We start from the raw sequence: 11,948 nt of genomic DNA, 5'->3' as shown, positions 1-11,948 counted from the left end.
ATGTTGTGAAGGAGAAAATCCAGAATCACTCTATTACACTCGAGCATATAAGCACAAAGAAAATGCTTGCGGATCCGCTCACTAAAGGCTTATCACCCAATGTGTTCATGGAACACATAGCCGGCATGGGTTTAAGGGAAAGCCTGTGATTTCTGGAGAATAAAAGGGCCCAAAAGATAAAGAATTTGTTTCAAAACAGTGATGTGTATGGTAGCTGTTGAGTTTATCGGTCTTGGACCGTGACGATAAAACATGCTCTATTCATTAATATGTGATGGAACAATTAAAGAAAAAAGGTTTCAAGTTAAAGTGTAAAGTACAAAGTGAGATCAAGGGGGAGAATGTTGGGTTGATCTCCTTCCTAATAGGCCCAACGGCCTATTAGGCCCTTAATCCGCGCCCTGATCAGGGGCATCCAACCCTTAATGGTTGGTGGGCCCCCGCTGTACAGCGCCATATAAAAGGGGGTGAGGGGCCAGGCACTCGGTACGAGGTTCACTGCGCCGCCAACACCCTCACCCACATTCCCTAAACCCTAGCCGATCTGGAGGGGGCGCTGGAGCAGCGGGAAGACTCACCGCCGCCGCCGTCGATGCTAATCCATCGACGTCGCTGCCACCGTCCTCGACTCCGGCGCTACGCCCACGACTCCTCTGCACCGCTCGTCGCCGCCCTTGAGCGGATCTCCATCAACAAACCAGAGATGGCCGCTTCAAGTTCCACCGGTGGTGATGGTCTCTACTTCTCCCTTCCTGTGTACTCTATGTTCTAGATCTAGGACTCCTTTTGTACTCAGATCAAGAAAAGAGAAAGAAATCCTACTCGATCCGTGCACTGTGTGATCCTAGAACTTCAACATTGGTAGGTTGTCTATAACAAGTTGTTTCAGCACAGGGAACTGATGACTTGCGAATCTTAATTCAGTCCCCGTGTATGAACCATCGTATAACTTGAGAGAGACAAGGCTCGGAAGCCTCCCCAGCACATCTATCATCTCCGGTCCTAAGTAGCTGTGTCGGAGTGATAGGCTGGCTAACTTGCTGAGGCATGGAAACCATGGAGGTAAAGAACCCAACCTTCCCAACAAGTGCAGGCTGTGAAGGAACATAGGGGGTGACCTTACACGCTCCAAGAAGGGGAGCTGCCCTGGTATGTTACAGTTGCCTTCATCTTGCATAACTGACAGATAGCGAAGAGAGTTGTTCAAATCGCTCAAGGTATCGCTAAAGTCTCCCCAACTTGCATATGGATCGGTCTGCATTGCACACAGCCTGGTTAACTGGGACAGTTTTGCCACTTCTTGCAGTGCTTCAAGGCCCTTCCCTTTGACATCTACATAAGAAATCCTCTTGAGGGCTTTCATTTTACTCAAGCCATGTGGTATCTTCACAACTTCCTTCTTGTACGCCAAATGCTTCACACTGTGCGTCCTTGTGTAATGGACATATTCACTTGCCAGTAGATGCTGTAGATTCTGAAGCTGAGTGATGCTCTTGGGAAAGTGTGTTACTTTAGTTTGCCTCACATCCAGTGTCACCAATCCTTTAAGTTTCCCTAGCTTGCTTGGTAGTCGCTCGTTACCTGTCCTTCTAATGCTGAGATACCTCAGTAGAGACAGCTTGCAGATCTCCTTCCAATCTTTATCACTTAATGACCAGCGGCACCCTTCGAGATCTAATACCCTTAAAAGTTTCAACTTGCTGAAAATGATGTCCTTTGGTTTCTCTGTGCTGCCCATAATTGTCAAAGAACGGACATGGCGTAAGCTTCCTCTTCTCGAGAAATAATTGTCCCTGCTGCCTGGTTGGATAGAAATCCGCCGAGTCTTGTCATGCCCTATTGTGCTGTGCTGGTGATTCCCAAGTGCTGACATGAGATTCTCTTGGGTAGATTTGGCAGTGATGATGTCCAGCATTATGTCATGAACCTTGAAACTCCTGACCTCGCCACTGCTAGTGAGCTGTTCAGGAGCCACAACGCTTCTACTGACAAATCCATCGAAATAATCCTTAGCAATCTCTTCCAAGCTCAAACTGTGTACTTCACTGATGAATCCTTCCGCTTCCCATCTTCTAACCAATGGTCCTCTTCTGATTTCATGATCCTCTGGAAAAACACTTAGGTATAAGAAGCAAGCTTTCATGTGGTACGGCAAATCATTGTAGCTAAGGGAGAGAATCCTTCTCATTCCGTCTAACATTTTGTCCTTTTGCAATTCAGAAGGTATTCTTTCAATTACTTTTTCCCAATTATCCACTGGCTCATTTTTCCTTTGAGCTAGCATTCCTCCTATGCTTACTATGGCTAGGGGCAAACCACCACTTTTCTTAAATATGGCATTGCAAACTACCTCCAGTTTGGAGGGCAGCAAATGTTGATATGCGGATGGGATTGTCTCTGACCCGAACATTGTCTTGAATAACAATGTCCTGGAATCTGCTTCTGTTAAGGCCTCCATTTTATAGACATCACCATTGGATGATGAACAACTTCTTGCGACCTCGTCACTACGTGTAGTAACTACTATTCTGCTTCCTTTTCCATTATCAGGGAAAGCTACCCTCAACTGTTCCCATGCTGTAGAGTGCCACACATCGTCAATAATGATCAAGTACCTAAACATGGAGAGGAAAGATTAGCAATTTAGCTAGCAAAATTGAATTACAAGTTCACAGATATTTCTTCATGAAAGGAAAAACATAATTTATTTGAAAGTTTTCATCAGTGACTAAATCTAGAAAAAGATTGATTCAAGAACCACATCATCCCCTATTGTTACATGATACAAACAGTATTGTTTTGCCCACTTTTTTACTCATAAAATCTATGTTGTTCCACTGTTAAAGTAAACAAGTCAACAATATGGAAGCTTCATTACCAAGAATTATAAATTTATCATTAGTTATTGCCACTCATTGGAAATATCCTTCTTTTCTCGTCTTCAAGTATATCCTCGAAAAATAATCTAAGCTGTCTAATTGCTTAGCCAAGTATATAATGCATGCATTCAAAGACTATAACGTGCAATGCAGTGTCAAGAGAGAGGTTCTAGGGACGCTTTATCCGGTGAACATTCGTATCCTCAATATTCCTCAAAATCTGGGCAATTTCCTACTTTTCTTTTAAAAATAGCAATAAATCAAATACTGGACCATCACTTTCTGAAAACCTGCTTCAACAATTTTCAGAAACCTAGAAACAATGTCTGAACCTTTGTTACAAAACATGTCAACAGTTTTCGAAACATAGTTCAATAACTTTTTACTGATCATTTATAAGATAAGGAACTAGTGAACACCCACTAGTTTTCAGACACAATTTTATTCTGCTAATGAAGAGAGGAAAATAGCAGTAAGCCAGTAACCTTTTATCTTCCAAGTGTTTTCGAGACCTTTCGATTAGCTTTGGTATGTCCCAGGATCCAATGCCTTTAATGAGGGGATCTTCATCTTGCGCAATGGGTGTTCGGTGAAGTTCCCTCACAGTGTACTCTAGAACTGCCCGGAGATCATAGGTCTTAGACACAGGCACAGCAGCGCGGATTTGAATGTTAGGCTGCCCAGCACGTATTAGAATGTTGGGCTGTCCGGAGAGGATTTGACTCTGTCTCTTCTCCACTGTATAAAACAGTCATCGCAAGGGTGGTCTTACCTAGGCCACCAATCCCAACAATCGAAATTACCCGAAGTTGCATGTCATCTTTATTTAATAAGTTAATGACTTTTTGTTTATTTTCAGCAATCCCAACCAGCGGCATCGAGCTGGCCAAGTTGTCTGGAATGTCCACGGCATCGAGCTGCTTGTACCTCAGCCTCCGCTCGCTAACCTTCTGGGCACGTGATTTGAGGCTCTGGATCTCAGTGGCCAATTTGAGTCGAACTTTCAGTGTCCTTGAGAAGTTGAGTATTTTGTATACCTGCCTTGCTAGTCCTCTGCTGTCTCCTGAGTGCTTGCTCAGGTGATGCAAGAAAATATCGATGCGGTCCTCTGCATCATAACCGATCTCCCTAACTTGCTTCATCCAAGTCCTCATCTGCAGATATTAATTGTAGTTTTATTAGTAAACAAGCACCGAAACAATGAGCATTCATGACTTCATGTATATGAGCTTGACTCCTACGATCCTCATATTCATTGACTTTGTGTGTGTGTGGGGGGGGGTGTTCATGCCCTTATCACATAGGAAACATTAATATGGACTATGTCTATACTTGTGTATTGTGTTCTTGCTATTGGTTTTCCTCTAATCATAGATGATTAGATCAACACAGATCTGTAGTTCTTCAATATTTTCATGATCTACGCCGATCCCTTACTCCTAAATAATACCCATATAATACAGGGGCGCAACCATTAGAGAGCATCACTTCACAACCTAGTAGATCCTGCCCACCTATCTTAGAAAACTCAACTCCAATTTTCTTACAATGAAACATCTACTATTATTTTTGAGCTTTGGGATGGAATCAATTTGACCTGCACCTACAGAAGATGTTTAGATCAAAGGTTAATGGATGTGTGGGATGAGTTTTTTCAGAATAAAGGTCAATTTTGTTTTTCTTTGGTGATGGGGATGCCTTGATTTGTCAATTCAATTCTTCTGGTACTTAAGGTGATTAACTTTAGAGATGTTATTTTCCAGTTCGCACACTGTGGTATATAAAATCCATGTACAACTAGAGTTCATTTTTTTACTGTGGCTTTTGTCAAAAAAAAAAATCCCAGCGGAGACAACATGTTATTGCTTATTTTGTGCTCAAAGAGTGTCAATTGTTCATATATTTTTTGAATGTGTTGTAGCAAAAGATGCCGAAGTTAATTCTTTATGAGGTTCTTGATATCAAGATAGGAGAGGATTTTCTTAAAAGACAATATATGAGAGGATTTTGAGTGTGTAGCTAAATTATGGCTTTGTAATAAGAATATGATGTTGTGAATATGATTGGTTCAGCTGGTTATGGGGGGCTGTTAAAACTAAGGATGGCGTGTGTTTCAGGATAAAATCTGGACAATATGGGTTTTGTTTGGCTGAACATCATTCCTATATGGTGAGAAGCTGGAGTGTTTTCTCTGTCGCACTCGCTCAGTGGTGGCTCTTCTGGAAGTGATCACCAAGTTGGAGGAAATTGCGAAGAATCCAGGAAGATTGTTAATTCTAGTGATGACTTGCGCAAGCTAATGGAAATGGTGTTGCTTAATAAGAAAAGAGAATGAAGAACCTGAAGATCATAACTGGTCAAGGAAGAGGAGCAGAAACTGGATGATCTGAATGAAGATATTTTTAATTGCGAGACCATGACGAAGGAGATGAAAAAAAAAGATAAAATACTGGAGCACTGGTCGATCTTGAAGCTGGCCGGGTGCGTGAGAGTTTCTGAGATGATGTAACTTAATGGTTAGCTTCTGTTAGGTTGCCAGTTTAGATGTGGTTTGGTTTGACTTGGCGACTTGGCACCTGGTTCATCTTTGTAGTTTTTGAATTTTTGATCAAATTTTATATTGAGCAACTTTTGATTCCAACACGCTTCGGTGTTCAAATTGTACGTACTTGTGTAGAAGTAATAGATGAAACGGTTGTAGTTTGATTTAATTAAAATCCAAAAAAATTACTAAAAAAATCCTGAGAGAGGATGAGGCCGCCGGGTTGATTATATGAGAACTTAAGATTTTCCTTGAACCTGGAATGTTAAACTACGGGTAGATTTCGAGAAAAGTTGAGTGTTTTTTTGCAAAATTTCCTAAGAGTGGTCAGACCGCAGGTCGATTTCTCTAAAATACGAGGACTTTTTGCAAAATGATTGGAAAACACATGATGCGGGTTGTCCGGTCGGCTGATCTGATGGATAGGAATTGCCCGCAATGTGGCCACGCTCGTTGGCTCTCTTTTAATTCATGAATCATATATAGAGATACAATGTAAACTGTTAAACTATCTTTTTGCTAGTTCAAATGAGGTGGGAGCTTGTCCTTATAATTATTAAAAAAACAAGTTCCTGAACTTGTCCTCGAAGGTCCCCCCAAGTTTGTCACGAACCTTTGGTGGCTTGCTTCTTAGGCTAGTGTTGGTGCATAGATTTTAAAATTGAGAACTTGATAACTGTTAGATTTCTAGATCATCAAGCTCTTCCTCATTTCTCCTTATAATGATATTGTCATATTAGCAAAATTGATAATATGACATATAATGTTATTTAATGCTTACCGAACTTCTAATGAAACTCTTATTGAGAGTGGCCTTACTCACTTGTCGCCATCACGGATCCCGACCATCATGTGCTGGTGATCACGTAGGGTGAATGAGGACTTGTTGCGGTGTCACCTGATGCTTGATCAGGGAAAGGCGCCGGCGTGGGCTGCTAGAAGAGAGAATAGGGAAATGGTGGTACGAAGGGGTGAGATCTAGCGCGAGAACCGGGGGAGTTCCTCTCGCAGTTTAGACTAAATGCACGTAGATAGTTTAAGGACACAGATGATATTCCTAGATAAGGTAGGGCACTTTAAAATATACTAGAAAGGCGCACGATTATGCTGTGCAGGGTTCGTATTTTGTGTTGCAGTATTGTAGTTGATACAGATTTTAGTTCATGTATATAGTAATTATTATATTTAGGCAAATGTACAATTTCTTTAAAGCAATGCAGGTAAGAAGAATCCACCGCTTCGTCATTTTCGCATAGGTGTCATGGTTTACAGCATGTTGTTGCACTTGGTATATATTTTGAGCACTCTATTGTTGTGACATTATTATTTAAATAATATATTATTTTGGGTATCGAAACGGAACTATGATATTTTTTGTGTTTATTGTGGTGAGATAAGGAGGACACTTATTTTTTATGGAGGGTGGAGCATAATTAGACTGAAGCTTAATGTAATTGTGAAACGAGGAGAGTTCGAATTTCAATCATGAGATTTGGCAATTAATGGACATGATGTATTTTCTTTAAGAAAGTAGGGGTTATATTAAAATATGTCACATTATTATGGAGGTAGCATGAAAAACCATAGAACGGTGGTATGGTATTATATTTTTAGCAAAATAGGATCTTGTGTTGACGTGGTATTTTATTTATGGAAGTAGTGTTAGAATTAGAAATGAGGTATTGCTATAGGGTTCATATGTTTTTTTCATTAAAAAAATAGGGTCTCAGATTGCAGTGGGGGAACCAAGATTTAATCTTGGGTAGTCTTAACAACTACATGTGTAATATTTCCTATGTTTTATACAAAAGTTTGTTAAATTATTAATAAGTACTAAAGGGAATCACAAGACTTAGGGTAGTCCTAGGACTATTGCGCTACCCTGCTAGGTCCGCCACTGTCAGATTGTGGCGGGTTAGTTGTGTAAGATATGTATGTTCTTTTTTCAAGAATAACGTGTCATGAGGTGGGGCATGGATTGATTTTAGGGGGAAATCAGATTCTTTTGTGAAACAGTGGGAAAAGGAGTTGTGGAGTAATTTCGTGAGAAAAAAGAAGTCTATTTTATAAATTGATGAAGAGAAGAGTTGGTCTGCAAGCTCATTTTGTGAAAATCCAATGCTTATTTTGAGAAATTAACAAAGACAGACCATGGGTTAATTTTTGCAGAATCCACTGCAAACAAAATTAGAGGGCCGTCGGACCGCAGGTTGATTTAAGCGAAGCTAGATAGGTTATAAACATTAGGGATTTTCTTGGACTGCGGGTTGATTTTTAATAAATAGAAGGATTTTTTGCAAAAATACTTGTGATTCCTAAATTCTGAACCGTCTAGGGATAACCCGCGACGTTGCCAGGCTAGCATATCCTCTTTTAGTGCAGGATTTGTGTGTAGAAATTTGAGAGTTTAGAGATGTGAACGATACTAGGAGACAGACCATCCATACATTTTGCTATTAATAAAACTTTAGGGAGGTTGAAATAATGCGAGTCTATTCATTGTGGTCAGGGGGCATCCCTACGGTCGATTTTCGACCAAAGTTTCTTCTTCCTTTTTTAGTAACTTTTTTGTCATTTTGTGACAAAAATTTCAAAGAAAATTTTCAGTTGAGAGATAGAAAAGAGGGAAAAAATTTGATGAGAAAAAGTTTGAAGAGAAATTTTTGAGAAAAAAATTGACAACCAAACAAAAAAAACTCAGGTAGAAAAACTTTTCCATCCCAAAATCCGAAAAAACTCGGGTAAAAATTTTTGTATGCAAAAAAAAAACTCGAGCTCAAAATTTTTGTAACATCAAAAATTAAAAACGAAAAAAAGCATCTCCCCAACACCGGCGCCTCCCCGCCGCTGCCACGCCACCTCCTCCTCCGGCGCCGCGCCACCTCCTACCCCGCGTCGCGCCTCCCTGCCGCCACCCCTGCCGCCGCCGCGCCACCACCTCCTCCGTCGCCGTGCCACCTCCGCCGCCGCGCTGCGCCTCCCCGCCACGGCCCCCGCCGCCGCCACGCCACCTCCTCCTCCGGTGCCGCGCCACCGCCCCTGCCGCCGCCACGCCACCTCCTCCTCCGGTGCAGCGCCACCACCTCCCCGGCGCCGCGCCACCTCCGCCCTAGCGCCACCCCGCCGCTGCTTCCGCATCCCCTCCACACCCGACGCTGCGGGTGCCCACTGCCGCCGCCGCACTGCTCCTCCTGGGGAGGTCTCCCCGCTGGATCTGGGAGCAAAAGAGAGAGGGAGGAGAGGAAAGGGATAAGGGGGGAAAGGGGGGAAAAGGGAAGGGGGAGGGGGAGCTGGATGGCGTGCGTGAGGGAAATCGCCCGTGAGTTTTGAAACTCACGGGCGCCCGCAGAAACATCATTGGGTATCAATTGGGCAACTTTTTGGTCTTCTATTCGCTCATGATTTTTTTATCCTATTTCTTATGATCTTTTACTATATATTTAAGTCCAGATACCTTTTCATTAGCTCTACACCGTTATAATAATAGCCACTTCCTCCGTTGCAAATTATAGGTCATTTTGATTTTTTAATTCTAAGTTTGACCACTCATCTTATTCAAAAAATTTACGCAAACATAGCCGGATTTAAGTCATTCTTGAACAGTGTTCGCCTTAACACTGTTTAAATAGAAATTAAAAGGTAAATAAAGGGCATCTATTTTGTTTTGGTTCTAAACGGCCGGCTAAACTGTAAATGGTTATAAACGGCCTAAACAAGCTACATGGGATGATCTGAAACGGGTCTGGACCGCCTAAATGGGCTGTTTAGGTATTAGAACATGGATAAACTTGATTTTTTCTTACATATATATGTATACTTAATTCGTTACCTGCATAACTATGTATATTTTACATACATTAATATGTATACTTGAAGTTTAATTGCTTTAACATATCTATTTAATTTGTTGCATGCATAAATATGTATTTTATTAGAATATTTGATTGTTTTATCGACACAAATATGTGATCTTGTTTGATTATTAGATTTTTTAATGCATATTAGTGATACAGTACAAAACCGTTTAAATCGTTTAAACACCGTCTAAACCGTTTAAACGGTAAACAAAGGGTAACCAACTGTTTACCGTTTAGCGTCTAGGATAATATTGTTCTGGAAGAACCTGTATTGATAAAGTAAGCCACAACAAAAAAAGTGATATTGTGCACAAATTTTTGAATAAGACAAATGGTCAAACTTGAGGTTAAAAAGATGAGTGGTCAAATTTGAAGTCAAAAAGTCAAACGGCCTATGATTTGAAACGGAGGGAGTACTAAACTAATGATGGAGACGTTTGTTTCTCAAATATTAACGTGTCATTTTCTATATTTAAGGTTAAACATATGCAATTCCACTAACTAGGTTTTGTTTGAATAAACCTATTTGAACTATGGATCAGAGTGGGAAATGAATAAATTTCCCCTCAAGCTCGTCCTAATCAAATAAGGTCTTAGAAAGATGTTACTAATATACTATAGATAAGGTTTCCAATTGTTTTGGGTTATTCTAATCCACCTGTAGGTGCAAGTCGAAACAAGACCAGGAGAGCATGAGCGAACGTTACCGCACGTCGAAGTGAAAACTCTAGTATTATTAATATTACTAGGCTATTATGTCAGTGCGTTGCTACGGACAAAATTAATATTGGTGTTCTCATGTTTTAATTTGTAGAGATCTATGTGATCGAGTCATGGATGGAGGGATTGGTCTGATTTTTTATACGGGATGGATTAAGTCCCATCTGTCAATAACACAGATGGACCGGACCAAACCAACATACCAAACCAAAAATTGGGATAGAAACCTTGCTCGCTTTAGTAATATAGGTATAATATATAGATTAGTGGCGGCAGTGGCGGAGCCAGGATTCAATGATAGGGGGGCCAAGTGATAAGATAAAATGAACACGCTCGTAGTGCGACAATAGACTTTTTTTTAGGACAATAGGCTCGTAGGTGGGTGAGATACCGATCCCTTGCCTGCTCGAAAAATAATTTTGGTACAAACTCTTGTCGTGTGGAGCCAATCTTAAGTGTTGATATTATTAAGTGATGGTCATAGAAAAAGAGGCTAGGAGTGAGGGGCGCCACATGGGTGCTATACTCCTAACAAAGTAAGGGGACATTGCGAGATAGGGTCATGGTGGGGCCACGTGTTGAGCGTCGGGTGGCAAGGTCTTGGGGCATCGTTGCGGGAGTAGCGGGCGGCGAAAGTAAACTAGGATTAAATGTTTGGATATTTAGAAACCAGAGTTAAGTTGACATAAGAATATATTTATTAACTATTCATGATATCTAAAAAGTTAGGTATAAACAAATTATATCAGCTAAAAGACTAAAAATGATAATGATTACTCAAAGATCATACTTTGTGAAATATATAGTTAAAATATATTGACACAAGTAATAAATAAAAATCATTTTTATATGTCTACACTAGATTAGTGTATTCTTTAATTTTTATATTTATACAATCATCATTATATATATATATATATATATATATTATAGTAGACTTACAACAAGCATGGGGCCATGGCCCCTGCCAGCCCCCCCCCCCCCCCCCCCCCCCCCGGCTCCGCCACTGAGTGGCGGATTCAACGTGAGTTGGGCGGGGCTGGAATCCACCCTGCCACCGAGAATCTCATGGAACCCGTCTAAGCCCCTATGAAAATTTGAGGAGAAAAATGAAGGGAAGAGAATGCGGGAGTAGGAACAAGAACAGGATATCCCAAATATATGGCTTCCATGAAACCGAATGGGCAAAAGGAGCTGCAAGACTTCAGTGTTGTCCCACACGCACCTGCTCCTTCTGCCTGTCGTCGTCGCCGAATCCGGCAACGTCGCAGTAGCAGGCGGTCATGCTCTCGAGCTCGTCCTTAAGCTCCTGGATCTCGTCGCGCACGCCCCCCAGCAGCGCGTACTTTTGGGCGACCAAGTCCCCGAGCTTCCCCAGGAGCATCCCCATGGCGCTATAGGCTGTGCTGACCGCGGCGAGCTCCATCTCGATCGATCGCCTCAGCGGCTCAGCCCTCAGCCGATTAAACTCACTGCTCCGCCTCTCTTTGGGCGGCGCCCGGCGCGGCGTCGGCGGGTCTAACGAGTAACGACAGCCCGCCGCCTCTCTAGCTAGCTAGCTAGTTGAAGTTGACTGTCGCGGTGTGCAAACCCACAGTCGGGTGGTGTAAGTGCACCCGTCTAAACCCAGAGGGTGAGTACTCGGGGTAGTTAGGATTATCCTAATTTAGATGTAAGAACACGATGAACATAGCAGGTTTAGAGTGGTTCGGGCCGCCGGAGCGTAATATCCTATGTCCACTGTATGTTGTATTGCTTGTGCTCACAAGATGTTGAGAACGGGATTATTTAGAGTGAATCCGAGCTTGTATTGTGTCTGCCTTCCCCTGGCCTTAGAGAGTCTAGAGTGTGCAGCGAGCGCCTCCCTTTTATGTCTCAAGGGAGGCGCGTACATGGCCGTTGAGTCCCCGATAGATGGGCCCAACGATATAGTATAAAATAACATATTGT

General features: G+C 41.9%; 1 protein-coding gene across 1 annotated transcript; it reads right to left on the bottom strand.

The window, feature by feature from the left end:
• Nucleotides 1-863: 863 nt before the first annotated feature.
• On the bottom strand, nt 864-11,515 carry LOC120706489 (disease resistance protein Pik-2-like). Its single transcript, XM_039991153.1, has 3 exons — nt 11,224-11,515; nt 3,365-4,033; nt 864-2,615 (listed from the first exon to the last, which is right to left on the bottom strand). Exons 1-2 carry the CDS (start codon nt 11,422-11,424, stop codon nt 3,551-3,553), a joined length of 684 nt encoding a protein of 227 aa, XP_039847087.1. The 5' UTR covers nt 11,425-11,515; the 3' UTR covers nt 864-2,615; nt 3,365-3,550.
• Nucleotides 11,516-11,948: the final 433 nt, after the last annotated feature.

Source organism: Panicum virgatum, chromosome 5K (assembly GCF_016808335.1).
Source record: "Panicum virgatum strain AP13 chromosome 5K, P.virgatum_v5, whole genome shotgun sequence".
Taxonomy (NCBI): Eukaryota; Viridiplantae; Streptophyta; class Magnoliopsida; order Poales; family Poaceae; genus Panicum; species Panicum virgatum.
Note: the sequence above shows the minus strand (reverse complement) of the source record. Positions and strands in the feature narration are given on the sequence as shown.

Coding starts and splice junctions, on each gene's coding strand:
- LOC120706489 (XM_039991153.1), bottom strand. CDS start 11,424: ATGGAGCTCGCCGCGGTCAGCACAGCCTATAGCGCCATGGGGATGCTC. Junction 4,034..11,223: donor ACGACAGGCAGAAGGAGCAG/GTGCGTGTGGGA, acceptor TAATATCTGCAG/ATGAGGACTTGGATGAAGCA.